Raw genomic sequence first — 17474 nt, forward strand, 5'->3', positions numbered from 1 at the left:
ATGATGAACTGTGGAGCAAGATATCGTGATTTTAAGATTTGATGACAAAACCTAATTCGATCGATCCGGTTTGTACAGTTAGATTTAGGTTGATTAGGTTACATATTCGTGATCCTCTTGATTAGACCTTTCCAACGGATATCTATTTGTGAATTTTGGTTGAACTTTGATGTTCTTGAGTTCTTGAATGTTTCCGGAAAATACGATGATGATGATGAAGAAATCTGGAAAATTTGCAGTGTTTGATTCACGAAATTGCCTGGCCTGTTCGAAATCTTGTTTAGCGCCAAAATCCAACGAATGACACAGTGACACCACATTACTAAAACGCTGCGTTTTGCATCCGGCCAGGCTTAATTACAACATTGCCATTGGATCTAATTAATTAAATAAAACATTTCAATAATTATTCACATAATTCATTTAATCTTAGAAAAATCATAGAAAATTAATTATTAATCCAAAATTAGTGAGACTTTTTTTGGTAGATCCCAAATTCTCTCTAGTTTTTTATAGGCATGGTTACAAAAGTTGTGCATGGAAAAATGTTAACCTGGCCTATTGATCTTTGACTTGTGTACAATTTTTGCATGTTTCACCATATTCATCATGAAATGCTCATACATTTAAAGAAATGATTGAAACTTTTTGTGCTCATTCTGTACTCATTGATGGTGATTTCCATGTAAAGTTTGTGATTTTTGGATACCTGATGATTGAGATATGATTTTTTGAATCTAGGTGTGACAATTTGTGTCACACCTAGCTAGGTCAACTTCATGAATTTATTTGCATGACCTATGATTGTTGGATTGGATTGAAATTTTGCATAAATGATCATTGATGTGTTGAGATAACATGTGAATTGTTTTGGATTTTTCTATGGCATTTTCCATTTGATTGATAATTTTCTTTACTGTATGCTCATTGTGCAACCTTATGTGACACATGTTTGTATATCTTGTGTGAAATTCTCATATGGTTTTGGATGAATGTGAAATTTGGTATGTTGATTATAGACACATTGTAGGACATCACTGTTTTGGTCCCATTCATTTCTTAATTGGTTTCACTGTTTTATGAATTTTTGAAGTGAATGCTTGTGTTGATGCTATGAATTGGCTTGAATAATTGTGTCTGGATTTCTTGATTTTCATTGACCTACTTTCTTTTGTCCAATTGAGCTGAAAATTGACATGCTACTTGTTGATTGTGTCCTGTTTAGATGTGAATTATTTGAGGATTTTTCGAATTGTTTTGGTATGCCTTTGATTGAAGTCATTCTGTTTGGACTTTTTGTTTTGTGTTTGACCTAGTTTGTGTTAAATTGGTCATGAATTGATATTGGTGAATGGTATAAGCATGGGACCAATTGCATTTGCTTTTGAATGGTTTTAATTTGATTTTGGATTGGTTTGGCTTGCTGTTTAGATTTTTTTCTCCCTTTTGGACCCTAGGCTTGGCCTAGTGGTCTAGTTTCTCACATTTGGTTTGGATTTTCAGGATGAAATGCACAATGCTTAAGGAGATTGCTTCAAGGCAATTTGAATTGAGTTTGGTTGATGTTTATAAACTAACTTGACTTTGTTTTGTAGGTTGTGATGCTTGAGCTTGGGCTTATAGCTTGCACTTGTGTGCATTAACTTGTGTTGCTTTGTACAGATTAACTGATTAACATTTGCTGTTTACTGTTTGTTTGTCTGAGTACTGATGATACTTGATTGATTTCAGGTACATTTAGTCGCTTACAGTTCTTTAAGAACTTGCTTGCTGCTGCTTGGTTTTTAAACCACTTGAGGTAGGACTTCTATTCTTCATGTAGTCTGGAAGACCTGGCCTGTTACTTGGCCAGGCAACTGTCTGAAGTCCTCCTTAAGAGGCGATGATTGTGGTTGTTTACATTTGTGCCAAGCAGGTAAAGACCTCTATGAGGCAATTGGTGGATCAAAGGGATATGCAATCTATCCCCCACTATTCTGTGAGTCGTCCCTCTGCTCACACGGCTGTGTGTTGATGCATTGGGACACAAACCCAAGATCTCGTGCTGTTGCACAATCGAGTCAGAGTCCTTGAGCGTAGAAGGGTCCCTCCATTCTGGACCCACGCTCCTTTGTCTGAAGCTCTCCCTGGTCAGGGATAAGAGCTGTGAAGTCTAATCTTCACTCACCTTTCATCTGCTTCACCTTAGCCTCGCAATGGCAAGGTTAAGAGCGAATACTACCCATGTACAGATGACTTGCTTCGGCAGTCAAACCCATTGTTTGAGCCCACTTGATTGGCTATAGTGCGTGCTATGTGAATACTTGCTTGAAATGCTTGTTTTGATCTGTTGTTGCTTGTATGCTTGTATGCTTGCTTCTTTCCTAGATAGGATTAGCTTGCAGTTGTGCAAGTAGGTAGAAAGCTGAACATAGGGTAATGATGCATGACAACACTAGGCTCGAGTACAGCTCCCTGGTAGTGTGTCTTCCCTTGGTTTCTGGCTAGATTTTCTTCCCCTTTAGGGGGAACTACATCGCCCTGATCCTCGTTCCAGACGAGGTATGTAGGCAGGAGACCGCGCGAGGTCTCTCCGGGCACTTTTTTTTCTTTTTGTGTGTGTTTACTTGTTATCTGATTGTGTGTTTGGTTCGGATGCCGACGTAAGTCCAGTGATTGGCTGTCGGGCTCCACGTTTGCCCTTTTGAGTGTGTTTTGGTTCGGATGCTGACGTAAGTCCAATGATTGGCAGTTGGGCTCCATGTTTGCCATCTGTTTGTGTGTTTTGTCTTGTTTGGCGTGCGTAAGCCGAACTACAGTGGCTCTGATTCTCGTTCCAGACGAGATATGTAGGCATAGGACGCGATGTCCTATCGAGCTCCCTTCTGTTAACCCCACCTGCGTTCCCTGTGTGTGTGATGTTTTAGCAACCTTTTCTTTTCTTAGAACGTGGATCCCGTCGAGTACGACGGACGTGAGGGGTGCTAATACCTTCCCCTTGCGTAACCGACTCCCTTACCCTTTCTCTTTGGTCGCGAGACCATTTCCTTTCCAGGTTTCTCTGAGCGTTTCCTTTCCCTATTTTGGGATAAATAACGCGCAGTGGCGGCTCTGTGTTGTGTTTTTATTTCAGCCCGCCGGTTGTTTTTTCGCGGATGCGACAGCTGGCGACTCTGCTGGGGACGCATAAGGTGTTGACCTGTGCTGGTCCATCTTCCCCGAGCGAGTCCTTCCTAGCGTTCTAGGATAGTTTAGGTTGCTTGTTTTGTTTTATTTATTGCATTTATTATTCTAACAGTGTATATATTTGCATAAATATTTGCATGCATCATTCTATCATGTTGCCGTCCTCTGTGCAGGTGGTTCCTCTGTTTTGGGGTGGGTGTTCTGAGTGGGGCTAAAACCCAGGCCCGAGTATACACCTAGGATTAGTGTGGTCTCACGTTCCTCAATTGCTAAATCAGCATATTGTTGCAACGTGACATGCCACAAGCCGGACGAGGTTCATCTGATAGTGCTTTCCATTGTGGAATATTCCACTTTGGTTGAGTTACTTCATCTGAACTGTTGACTCTGGTGACCGATCATTTCCCGGATCTTTGGTTGAGACGATCTCAGGAGAGCTACAATGGCACACCCGAAAGGGAAAACCCATTGAGTATCTCTGCCCGATTGTCGAGACTATTATCCGCCTTAGGATGACCTGATTAGAATTTACCTGTGAGGGGAGGGTGATTCTTTCAGATGCATGTTCAGATGGTGACTCAGATGGTGACTTTTTGTTCCGTGGATCAGAGTCATATTTATCAGTCAGATTTATGGTCATTTATTGCCGAGACGCCGGAATGCTGTCCGTGGTATTTATCAGTGGGGATCCGTTTATTTCAGGATTCCCCGGGCCGATTAAGAGATTCAGTGGGTATCTGCTCAGAGATTGTCAGGTGATGATGATGATGATATATCTGTCTTCCGTTTATTTCGGAACCCTTGAGTTGGATTTGTGGTTACATTTTCGCCTTCAGATGGTTGTGATCAGTTCAGAGATCCGAGCTGTGGTTCAGGGCAACAGATGACCAGATGACTTGGAGGATGGCCCAGTGCATTGCATACATCTGCATCATTCTCATTTTGCATTCATCTGCATCAAACCCATGTTTAGCCATATGGGGAGTATTATGGATTGAGATTCTGGTTGAGAGACATCATGAATTTCAGAATGTGGATGCCGGATTATTATCTGTCTCGATGAAACCAGGATCAAAAGACAGAAGCTTCCTCATATGGATAGACGTTGCATTCATGCATATTAACCTGTTTGCTGTTTTGCAGGAATCATTGCTCGCGCTCGTAGAGTTGTACCTTTGCACTCAACCCGTCCTCACAGATACTTCACCAGACGCAATACTCCCAGACTGATGGATCAGTTCAACGCCGACATCCTCGAATTGAAAGAGATGGTGAGGGATTTGTTCAGTGTTGTGCAAAGGCTTGCCTTGGGGCAGAAAGCCATGGCCGGGAGATTGGAAAGGATTGAGGGTTGGATGATCAAGGAGAAAGTTCAGGGAAAGGCTCCGTCATCCGAAGTAATAAATGCCTCTGGCTCTGTAGCAAAGAAGCCCTCTGGCCATGGTCATCTTGAGAAGGAAGTTGAATCAGGTGGTGTGCAGGCCAAAAGAGAACGCGGTAAGGATCGTTATCACCCATATGCTGATACGGTAACAATCCCTACTAGTAATCAATCTGCACAACAGCGGCAACCGCCACCTCAACAGAGGACACAAAGAGCAGTGGGCCAAGTGAGAAGGAGGACGACAGATCGTCATTTCGATAAGCCGCCTGTGACTTACGCCTCTCTGTTTAAGAGGTTGAAGGATCTTGGGTTGGTGCAGCCGAGGATATTGGTTCCAGGGAAACCGGATCAGAGGCCTGCCAATTTCGATGAGAATGCTAAGTGCGAATTTCACTCAGGTGCGCCCGGACACAACATAGAGAACTGCAAAGCTTTTAAGCACACAGTTCAAGACCTGGTGGATTCAAAAGCAATCAACTTTGCTCCATCTCCCAACGTGAATGCCAATCCCATGTCGGCACATGGTCAGGCGATGGTGAGTGCAATTGCTGAAGATTCGGATCACGCCTGTGGGATGGGTGAAGAGACTGATGGTAACTGCAAGTTTGATGGTTGGATAAAGCCGTGCGCACCAGGGATGGGAATCCAGAACTGGAAGGCCTAAAAAGATCAGCACTGTCACTCATTCGGAAGAGTAATGATTTCTGTTTTGATTTTATCTGCATGAAAGCCTTGCGTGTTGCCCGACACGTAATGGTTCATTGTAAGGGCCACATCATGTTCATAATTTGCATTTTCTGCATCATTAATAAATGGATGTTTTTCAGTCAAAAAGCGGTGTTCCCTGTTTTTCATTTATTTTTGCAGTTTAAAAACAAATAAAAACGGCAATGTTTGTTTTCATTTTTCTTTTTTGATTTGTCTCGTCCCTAAATTCAAAAATAATTCTCCGGATCTCATTGATAACAATTTGGTTACACCTCATATGACTTCGACAATCCAATCTATCTTGCTGAAGAAGAAGACGAAGAAGATTGTGATCTGCTGGAATTAGCCAGGTTGTTGAAACAAGAGGAGAAGGTGATTCAGTCGCACGTGAAGCGGGTTGAGGTTGTTATTTCAAGCACCGCCGAGGTCAGGAAAGAAAAAAAAATTGGGGCCGCTTCAGAGGCAAGTCGAGAGCAGAATGGTAGCCTTGTTGAAGGAGTATGTGGATACCTTCACCTGGTCATGCCAGGATATGCCAGGGTTGGACACCGATGACGTTGTGCACAAGCTACCATGGAGAGAAGACTGTCCTTTAGAGAAGCAAAACGCCAGTGCCTGTATCAGAGAGCCATGGTGACTTTGTTTCATGATATGATTCATCATGAAATCAATTGCTATGCTGATGACATGATAGCAAAGTCCCAAGCAGGAGAGGGGCATCTGGTAGACCGAGGCAAGTCGTTTGACCAGTGGAGACAATTCAAACTGAGGTTGAATTCAGATAAGTGCACTATCAGAGTGCGGGCCGGTAAGCTGATGGGGTTCATTGGAAAAAAGGAATCGAGGTCGATCCTACGTAAAAAAAAAAAAAAATGTCTGAACCGAGAACAGAGAAAGAGGTTCGTGGTTTTTTAGGTAGATTGAACTACATGTCATGGTTCACATCTCACCTAACAGCCACGTGGGAACCCATTCAAGAGAAAAATCAAACGGTCAGGCGAAATATTGATTGCCAAGGGGCATTGAAAAATAAAAGAATAAGTTGCAGGAACCTCTGATTCTGATGCCTCCCTATGGAGAGAGACTGTTAATCTGTACTTGACGGCCTTCGAGGGGTCTATGGGGTGTATTGGGTCAGCATGACGCGTCTTGTCGAAAAGAGCATGCAATTTACCTAAGCAAAAAGTTTACCGACTGTGAAACAATACATTCACTGTTCGAGAAGACTTGATGTACTTTGGCATAGGCTGCTCGCCGACTGAGACAGTATATGCTGGTTCATACCACTTTGTGGATTTCGAGATGGATCTGATCAGGTAGATGTTGGAAAGAGCCAGCAGTAACCGGACAGGTTGCAAGAGTGCGAAAGAATGTTGACTGATTTGTGATGCTCTCAGAAAGCAATTGAAGGGGTATTGTCTGATTACATCGCCCGCAACTCGTGGAGGATTATCAACTGATGAAGTTTGAGTTCCCTGATGAGGACATCTCGAGGTGCTCTAATCAAAAGATTGAGAGTGACCGATCCCGGAGGAGGGGCTTGACCCTGAATCCAAACGGATTCTGATGTCTGATGGGGAGGTTAAGGTGAATAAGCTTTTGTTGCCCGGATAACATTTGAATGCACCGACGGTGTGATTGAGTAGGAAACTGGTATCCTGGGTATCGAACCTCGGTGCACATACTGGGGCAACGCCTTTCTCATTGGTGTATGGGATGGAGGCTGTATTACCAGTTGAGGTTCAGATTCCCTCTTTGAGAGTCCTGATGGACGTGAAATTGCAAGAGGCGGAATGGGTAAGGACCCGGTACGAAGAGTTGAGCCTGATAGAGGAAAAGAGGTTAGCAGCCATCTGTCATGGGCAGTTATACCAACAGCGGATGAAGCGTGCCTTTGACAGAAAGGTACGACCTCGGGTATATCACGTAGGTGATATGGTGCTGAAAAGGATCCTTCCTCCTCAAAACGATCGAAGGGGCAAATGGACACCTAATTATGAAGGTCCATTCGTGGTCAAGAAGGTTTTCTCTGGTGGAGCCTTGTTGCTAACGACCATGGATGGCGAGGATTTTCCATCCCCTGTGAATGCGGACACAGTTAAAAAATACTTCGTATAAAGAGACCCGCTGGACGAAAAGAATAAAATAGTCCAGGCAAAAATGGGCATCCCGGCGAACCAAAAAAACAGAAAGAAAGGTTCGGGCAAAAATTAGGGATAAAATGAAAAAACTGTACACCCGGCAAGTCGAAAACCTGAAAAGGCGACTTGGGCAAAAAAGGGTATCCCGGTGGACTGAAAACCCGAAAGGGCGGTCCAGGCAAAAGAGGGATTGAAACGAACAACTGCGTCTAGCATGATCGTTTGCGCTTTGGTTAAAGCATCATGGATAATACCCGATAGGGATCAATCAGAATCGTCTTGTTCAGAAGGCAGAAAGCACGGGGAGTCTGAGGACATATGGGGTGTAACCGAGTTGGAACTCGATGAGATCACGGGTTTCACATTGCCATTAGGATAGATTTTTCCTTGTGCGCAATTACCTCTTTTCAGGATTTGCTTCCTTTGTATTGCTCATTTGAGCCACATTTTTTCAATCAATAAAATGCATATTCAGTCAAATAATTTTGTTTTTTGTTTTCATTACCGCTTTGATTGCAAAAACATCCAGATATTTTTGATAAAGAATCTTGCATTTTAAGACGTACAGGTCCCTTCCAATGCATGTTTATAAGATTGAAAGCTTGAAATCTTATTTGGAAGGATGAGTGACCCAAGTGTTGAAATCTTGACACGCCTGGGGCACGGTTTTATCTGATGATCTGTTTTGCAGGTACTGTTGGATATTTTCACTCACTTGCAGGTTGTGAGGTGGAAGCTATCGACAAAAAACAAACCCCCAGGGAGTCCAGACAGGGACGAATGAATGTGAAGGGATGACGAAGAGACGTTGAGACGTACGACGATCCTTGATGATAATCAAGAAGACTCTTCAAAGTCGGAAGACTTGAAAGTATGTAATTCCCCGCAGAGTCCGATCAGGGACGAGTGCATGAAGAAAGGACGGAGAGACGACGAGACGTCCGACAACCTTTGGAATTAATCAAGAAGACTCTTCAAAGTCGGAAAAATTGAAAAATCTGTATAAATCCCAGGAGTTCGATCTCCGTCGAGCGCGGAGCGATTGGGAATACAAGATGATGGAGCAGAAAAGGTCCAGACGAGTCTGGGAGTTCTCAAAAGTGGAAAGCTGATGCGAGATTGGGAGGTGGATACTATGGTTCGACGAGTCAACGGGTGTTCTGTACCAACTTTTCTCATGTCCCCAGCTATATTCCCAAGCAGAGTTGTGAGGACTAACTCCCCAGCAGATCCAAGGTCTATGGATCCCTTAGCTGGGTCAAGATGGTTATCCCCGGCAGGTTTAAAGTGATGTTTCCTCAGCAGTCAGGCCTGAAGGTTGCTATCCCCGAGTGGAGCGGGTTTCAATGAAATATATCTCCAGCAGTGTTCATCCTACCAGTGGATTGAACGAGTTTCCGTAGCAGACGGATATCTGTATCCCCAGCAGAGTCGCCAGCTGTCGCATCCGCGAAAAAACAACCGGCGGGCTGAAACAAAAACACAACACAGAGCCGCCACTGCGCGTTATTTATCCCAAGATAGGGAAAGGAAACGCTCAGAGAAACCTGGAAAGGAAATGGTCTCGCGACCAAAGAGAAAGGGTAAGGGAGTCGGTTACGCAAGGGGAAGGTATTAGCACCCCTCACGTCCGTCGTACTCGACGGGATCCACGCTCTAAGAAAAGAAAAGGTTGTTAAAACATCACACACACACACACCGAAGACAACACAGGTGGGGTTAAGGGGAAGAGAGCTCGATAGGACGTCGCATCCTATGCCTACGTATCTCGTCTGTAACGAGAATCAGAGCTGCCGTAGTTCGGCTCACGCACGCCAAACAACACACACACCCACAGGCAAACAGGGAACCCGACAACCACTCGATGGAATTACGTCAGCTTCCGAACCAAAACACACACCAGAGGGCAAACGTGGAGCCCGACCGCCAATCACTGGACTTACGTCGGCATCCGAACCAAACACACAATCAGATAACAGGTAAACACACGCAAAAAAGAAAAGGGTGCCCGGAGAGACCTCGCACAGTCTCCTGCCTACATACCTCGTCTGGAACGAGGATCAGGGCGATGTAGTTCCCCCTTAACTACATCGCCCTGATCCTCGTTCCAGACGAGGTATGTAGGCAGGAGACCGTGCGAGGTCTCTCCGGGCACCCTTTTCTTTTTTGCGTGTGTTTACCTGTTATCTGATTGTGTGTTTGGTTCGGATGCCGACGTAAGTCCAGTGATTGGCGGTCGGGCTCCACGTTTGCCCTCTGGTGTGTGTTTTGGTTCGGAAGCTGACGTAATTCCATCGAGTGGTTGTCGGGTTCCCTGTTTGCCTATGGGTGTGTGTGTTGTTTGGCGTGCGTGAGCCGAACTACGACAGCTCTGATTCTCGTTCCAGACGAGATACGTAGGCATAGGATGCGACGTCCTATCGAGCTCTCTTCCCCTTAACCCCACCTGTGTTGTCTTCGGTGTGTGTGTGTGATGTTTTAGCAACCTTTTCTTTTCTTAGAGCGTGGATCCCGTCGAGTACGACGGACGTGAGGGGTGCTAATACCTTCCCCTTGCGTAACCGACTCCCTTACCCTTTCTCTTTGGTCGCGAGACCATTTCCTTTCCAGGTTTCTCTGAGCGTTTCCTTTCCCTATCTTGGGATAAATAACGCGCAGTGGCGGCTCTGTGTTGTGTTTTTGTTTCAGCCCGCCGGTTGTTTTTTCGCGGATGCGACAAGCCGGCGGCGATCAGTCTCTGGAACACGAATATGCTGTGCTATGATCACATTTTGGTTCTCGTATACATTCAATTATGAAGGTATATCCTGAAGTTGTGTTGTATCTGACTCTGTGTTGCATTAGGCTGGCATTTGAAATAATTGTGCACATGGTTTACAGGTGCGGGATGGAAGTGCATCATTCATGTTGGATGTAGTGTGTATGCTAATCCTACTGATGGCCATAACTTAGAAGACTTGGCATTGCTGGACTGTTATACAGGTCATGAGATTCCCTCCACCGAATGGGCATGATTTATTATGCAGTCAGAGGCTTGTACATTGTAGAGAACAAGCTCATCAACTTTGTGGATGTTAGCAGAACCACGGGCAGGACACCTTTCCTCTTTTCCCCACCCGAAATCATTAGTCCATGTATTTTGAACAATATACGGCTCCTCTGTCATGTTTTCTCCTGGAAGACTCACATTATAATGCAAGATAATTGGAGGATATGGCTCCTCTTCTAGCTCTTGTCCAGCTAGGTCAATCTGAAAGCTACTGCTTTGTTCATTAGGTATGCCAATTAATGTAATAGAAGAATCTATGATCAAACCACAAGGGAGATTCAGAGTGATTCCACTATCTGCTACCGTCTTGCCAAGTGTGGTCACAGAGAATGGACAATTTTGATTTTCTGGGCTGTCTATACTAATCTTAGACGCTTTGTCATTTTCAATGGTGGACAGCAACTCTTTCCATGCTACAGAAGCCTCTTTGACTCCTTGAGTTGTTTCCGACAAAGCATCTGACCTCGACAGCAAGGAGCGTAAATGCGTCCAAGCAAGTACAACATTCATCTCTCCTTCAGACAAATTTTCATATCATACAGATCATCAAGCCCCGCGACATCTACCAAATGTGGCATTTTGTTGGTTTTGGCATTTTTTTCAGGTCCGAATCGAAAGACGCTGCTTCAACATTGCTGCTTCCTTTAATAGAATCGTTTGGTGGCGAATTGTTATTGAAAAAACTGTATGCTGACTGTTTTGTTGCCTGCTGCATGTTGTCTTAGCATGATTCTAACAGCAATGCATTGAAACTCTGATGTTTGGTTGGTTGTGTTCCTGAACCATGACACTATCTAGAACAGTGCTTTGCATTACATTGCCCTGATAACTGAGTCTGCTAGCCTTGTTTTGCTGCAGGATTTTATTATGGACATGGATGAACTGCTGTCATGCTGCAGATTGTGTTGTTCTGCAGGCCTAAACCAATTGTTATGCATTGCATTTGGAATATCAGAGGGTGTGAATTAATTTCAAGCAATTATGCAGCAGGTTAACTCCATTTGGTTCAGTACTTCATGGCTTGGTTTGTGCATTAGGTTCTCATGTGACCATGCTTAGTGTTGACTTAGGCAAAGTTGATTGCAAGGTTGGTTCTTGTGTTGCAGTACTCATGACTTGTGTTTTGTAGGTTTGTGATAGTGGTCAAGGCATTTGCAAGGGTACTTGTGAGCGAAGCAGCAAGGTGAAAGCACAATCAACATGTCTACTGGATGATTAATCAAGGCAAAGTAACATGGGATTATGTCCAAGTTTGGGAAATTAGGGCTTCAGAATTTTAGGGTTGACTTTGGTCAAAGTTGACCAAAAAGTCAATTGTTGACCAAAGTCAACAATTGGTCAAAGTGTCAATTTTTGTGTATTTTTTGTATGGAATCAAATGTAATGAAATAAAATTGAAATGGATTAACAAAATGGTTTGAAGTTGGTTTCACAATTGGTTTAATCATAACTTGAATGTTTGACTCTTGAAAAGAAAATAACTTGACTGATAATGTGTATGAACAAAACCATGAAATAAGACCATAAGGTTAGGGTTTTGACATAGTATCCATGAACCAATAACATGACTGGCAAGTGGCTAGAAACACAAGAAACTTGGTTGTTCAGATGACCCAGACCATAGAGGTATCCACAATCACAACACCATGACTTTGGATCAAAACCACAATCCTCATACAAAACCAAGGTTAGGCCAAGCATGTTAAACAAACATAAAAAATTCAGGACCAAAATCGGGGTATGACAGTTGCCCCTATTTAAGCGTCTTCAACTAGAGAAATGAAGCAGGACGTTCTTCATATGATCATAGTGGGAGATGATTAAATACTAAGAAGACCCGGATTTTGATCCTGAATCCCCATGAAATAGTTAACAATGCCTGTCAGAATCGGCAAAGAAGCAATCTCAAAAGAAGAATCCGTCTGGTACGGTGAAAAATCGGCCTGAGTACCGAAAGAGAAAGTTGACCTGGATACCAAAATAAATGGTAACACAGGAATACCCATGGCCTGAACGCCGCACATTAGTCTGAACACTAAGCATCAGAATACGAGAGTATCAATGTTGGTCTGATCACCGGAAATCTGGTCTGAACACCACTTCGATCTGGAAATCGGAAACTGGCCTGAATGCCACTTCGGTCTGGATACCGGAAACTTCTTTGATCTGAAAATCGGGAAAGACTGGCCTGAATGCCACTTCGGTCTGGATACCGGAAACTGCTTCGATCTGAAAATCGGGAAAGACTGGCCTGAATGCCACTTGGGTCTGGATACCGGAAACTGCTTCGATCAGAATATCGGGAAAGACTGGCCTGAATGCCACTTCGGTCTGGATACCGGGAACTTGTAACACCCCGATAAAATAAGATAATTATTTAATTTAAGTTAATAATATATTTATTAATTTAATTAAATAATTGGGATTATTATTATTGGATTATTTTATTATAATTACTGGAAAATATAAAAGTTGGAATTTAGAAAAGGTCCCATTTGGTAAAAGGGTTATTTTCACGTGAAAAGGAAAGGAGACTGAAAAGTGGAAAAGGGCAAAAAGAGCCAGAGAACAAGGGTTGAAGAGAGGAAGGAAAGCTTGAAGCTCAGAGATTTGCCGGATTAACTCAGGTAAGGGGGGTTTATCATCGTTTAATGGGTATTATGGGATAATATGTAATGGATAGTGATAAACCATTGATTTACCTCTGAATTGAATGATGCATGATGAAATTGTGAACCTTTGGATGAACGAAATTAGGTTATAAATGGAGGAAATTCGTAGGAATTAGATGTAATAATGTTAGATTTTGTGAAATCGAATAGGGTATGAATTGTGTTAGAGGATATGAACGAATAATGTGTAAAATTGGACTGTGGAAGGTTGGATTGGATAGATCTCGTAGCAGAGAAAGCCATAGCAGATCTGGAAGTCTGGTTTCTGGTCATACGCGTATGGCACTAGGCAGTACGCGTATGAGATGGCATGGTACGCGTATGGCACTAGGCAATACGCGTATGGATGAAGAAGATGATGTTTTGAACGTAGTTTGGTCTCTGTTGGTACGCGTATGGGGAAGTGATACGCGTAGCATACGCGTATGAGATGGTGTTACGCGTATGGGATTTGGCTGAGAAATGGGCCATACGCGTATGGGACTAGGCAGTACGCGTATGGGCAGGATTGTGATTTTTCTGTGCTGTTGTTGTGCAGTTTTTGGTTGTTCAGCTGAGTAATGTGATTTAGCTTATGTACGATATATTAGGGATCATTTCCCGTTGTTTTGAGTAGTATAGGTATTAGTAGAGTATGCTAATACTGTGGTTGTTCTTTGGCATGATCTGATATGCTTATGTGATAAAATACTGATGATGTGTGATGGTATGCATGATCTTGTGAATGTATCAGTTATGTGTGCATTTGTGAAATAGACTGTTTTATGGCTTAGAGTGTGAGCATATGTCTATTCTCGAATTGTGGTTGATGATTTAACATTGCTAGGTGATTAGCATGCATATTGTGGCCTTTATGGTGGTAGCTAATTCCCATGGTGAGGAATTAGTGAGTTAGTCATTTTGGACTGTTGTTGATGTTTGCATGCTAGGTGAATTAGCGTGCATAGCATGGCCCTTGGGGTGGTAGCTAATTCCCATGGTGAGGAATTAGTGAGTGAGTCACTAGGTCTCAAATGAGTGGGACTAGTGGGCTTGGTAGCCGTGCCTGGATTTGGACGGTGAGGTGAACTATATGTTCACAAATAGTCGGTACCGCATGCATGGAGTCTCATTGCATAATATGTGTATGGCGTATAATATGAATGGATGTATTCCAATATTATACGTGTGTTTGTGTTGATATTGAGTATGAGCATGAATTGTATTGGTATTGAGTATGATATTTGAATTGATGTGCCGTTACCGAACGTGTGATGTGATTAGGGTGATTAATGTGTTAAATTACTTAGCATTACATGATGTTTTATAATGCTTATTATATCGATTGAGGAACTCACCCTTACAACTATTTTTCAGGTAACGAGCAGTGATTGAGTAGAAGCTAGTGCTTGGAGTCTAGTGTAGTCTCCTTAGTGGGTCATGCTCTGATAGATGTAACATCGGGATGGGATGTTTTACCTTGTCGAATAATTTTACATGTAATTGTGTTACATGTTCCGCATGATTGATTTAATTTCTATCCGCTGCGTACTATGCAAACGTTTTATTTGATAAATAAATGAGCATGACAATCTACTTTGAGGAATGGTGTGAAGTTGTTTGTGTGACACCCTTAACTGCATAATTACTCTGATTTATATGTTGCTATTTTAATTAAATATTTGGGGTATTTTAGAAGGGTGTTACATTAGTGGTATCAGAGCATAGTCGGTCGAGTCGAGTCGTAATTATTTTGTTCCCCTGTACGGGATAGGTGTTGTGTAACCCTATCAGTACTTATTGTTTAGTTTGTTGGGTTTTCAGAATAGAGATGGCTGGAAGAGGTAGAGACGATGCTGCGATTGCTGAGGCTCTGGGTATGCTAGCTGGAGTACTTGGAGGGAATCCAAATGTTGTGGGAATGGGAGCTGCTCGTCAACTGAGTGAGTTCCAGAAGAACAATCCTCCAATGTTCAAGGGAGCATACGATCCAGATGGTGCTCAGAAGTGGTTGAAGGAGATTGAGAGGATCTTCCGAGTGACTGAGTGTGCCGATAACCAGAAGGTCAGGTTCGGTACGCATATGCTGTCAGAGGAAGCAGATGATTGGTGGGTTGCTACCCGCACTGAGTTGGAAGCTGCTGGGAATGCTGAGATCACTTGGGTTGTGTTCAGAGAGAGATTCCTGAGGAAGTATTTTCCAGAGGATGTCAGAGGAAAGAAAGAGATAGAGTTCTTGGAATTGAAGCAGGGTAACAGGTCTGTTACTGAGTATGCTGCTAAGTTCACAGAGTTGTCGAAGTATTATACTCCCTATAACGAGGCTACTGGGGAATTTTCGAAATGTGTGAAGTTTGAGAACGGGTTACGTCCCGAGATCAAGCAGGCTATTGGATATCAGCGGATTAGAGTGTTTTCTGATTTGGTTGACTGTTGCAGGATTTTTGAACAGGATACCAAGGCTAGAGCAGAGAGCTATCAGCAGAGGGTTGATAGGAAAGGCAAGAATCAGAATGATCGTGGGAAACCGTATGCAGTTGGCAAAGGTTTCCAGAGACAGAGTGGGATGAAGAGGCCTAGTGGGGGAGACTCTAGTGCCCCTGCTAAGTGTTACAGGTGTGGTCAGGCTGGACATCGTATCCATGAGTGTACCAGTAATGAGAAGAAGTGTTATAAGTGTGGCAAGGGTGGTCACTTGGCTGCAGATTGCCGGCTGAAGACTGTGACTTGTTTCAACTGTGGGGAGTTGGGTCATATCAGTCCACAGTGTCCTAAGCCGAAGAAGGAGAATCAGTCGGGAGGCAAGGTCTTTGCTTTATCGGGTTCTGAGACTTCTGTAGATGATCGTTTGATCCGAGGTACGTGTTATATTAATGGCTTTCCTCTTGTAGCTATTATTGACACTGGTGCGACTCATTCCTTTATATCTTTGGATTGTGCTGTGAAACTTAAGTTAGAGATATCTGAGATGCATGGAAGTATGGTGATTGATACTCCTGCGAAGGGTTCAGTGACTACTACTTCAGTTTGTTTAAATTGTCCTTTGAGTATTTTTGGTAGAGACTTTGGAATGGACCTTGTGTGTCTTCCACTTATGCAGATTGATGTTATTCTGGGTATGAACTGGTTGGTGTTTAACCGAGTCTATATCAATTGTTTTGATAAAACTGTGATTTTTCCTGAGATTGAGGAAGGAAAGAGTTTGTTTCTATCAGCAAGGCAGGTGAATGAGGCAGTAGTAGATGGGGCAGAGTTGTTTATGCTGTTAGCGACTTTGGAGGCTAAAGATAAACTGGTGATTTGCGATCTAGCTGTGGTGTGTGATTTTCCTGATGTGTTTCCAGAAGAAGTGAATGAATTACCTCCAGAGCGTGAAGTTGAGTTCTCGATTGATTTGATACCTGGTACTAGACCGATATCGATGGCTCCATACCGTATGTCTGCTGTTGAGTTAACTGAATTGAAGAGTCAGTTGGAAGATCTGTTGGATAAGAAATTTATTCGTCCGAGTGTGTCACCGTGGGGTGCACCAGTGTTATTGGTTAAGAAGAAAGAAGGTACTATGAGGTTGTGTGTGGACTACAGGCAACTGAATAAAGTAACGATCAAGAATCGGTATCCTTTGCCGAGGATTGATGATTTGATGGATCAGTTGGTTGGTGCGAGTGTGTTCAGCAAAATAGATTTGAGATCTGGGTATCATCAGATACGTGTGAAAACTGAAGATATTCAGAAGACTGCTTTCAGAACAAGGTATGGACATTATGAGTATTCTGTAATGCCTTTTGGTGTGACTAATGCGCCTGGAGTGTTTATGGAGTATATGAATAGGATTTTCCATCCGTACCTAGATCAGTTTGTTGTGGTGTTTATTGACGATATTTTGGTGTATTCGAAATCTGAAGAAGAACATGCTGAGCATTTGAGAGTGGTTTTAGAAGTTTTAAGAGAAAAGAAGTTATTTGCTAAACTGTCTAAGTGTGAATTTTGGTTAGAAGAGGTTAGTTTTCTTGGTCATGTGATTTTTAGAAGCGGTGTTGCTGTTGATCCTTCTAAGATAGAAGCGGTATCTAAGTGGGAAGCTCCGAAGTCAATTTCGGAGATAAGGAGTTTTCTTGGACTTGCAGGTTATTATAGGAAGTTCATTGAGGGATTTTCTAAGTTGGCGTTACCGTTGACGATGTTGACTAGAAAGGGGCAAGCGTTTGTTTGGGACTCAAAATGTGAAGAAGGTTTCCAAGAGTTAAAGAGAAGGTTAACTACTGCTCCTATTCTGATATTACCGAGTCCGTCAGAACTATTTGAGGTTTTCTGTGATGCGTCATTGTTGGGCTTGGGTGGTGTGTTGATGCAGAATAAGCAGGTTATAGCCTATG

The 17474-nt window shown here is 43.0% G+C and overlaps 1 protein-coding gene across 1 annotated transcript in view; it reads left to right on the plus strand.

The window, feature by feature from the left end:
* LOC127102887 (uncharacterized) overlaps window positions 1-16285 on the plus strand; it is a gene marked incomplete at its 3' end in the record, with an annotated part of 48874 nt that extends 32589 nt beyond the window's left edge. Inside the window, exon 3 of the mRNA XM_051040208.1 lies at window positions 15694-16285. Within this exon, the coding sequence (XP_050896165.1) occupies window positions 15694-16285 (592 nt within the window). The remainder of the gene's footprint in view (window positions 1-15693) is intronic.
* Between the last annotated feature and the right edge of the window lie 1189 nt (window positions 16286-17474).

The sequence above is a fragment of the Lathyrus oleraceus genome, chromosome 7, assembly GCF_024323335.1.
Source record: "Lathyrus oleraceus cultivar Zhongwan6 chromosome 7, CAAS_Psat_ZW6_1.0, whole genome shotgun sequence".
Classification (NCBI taxonomy): Eukaryota; Viridiplantae; Streptophyta; class Magnoliopsida; order Fabales; family Fabaceae; genus Lathyrus; species Lathyrus oleraceus.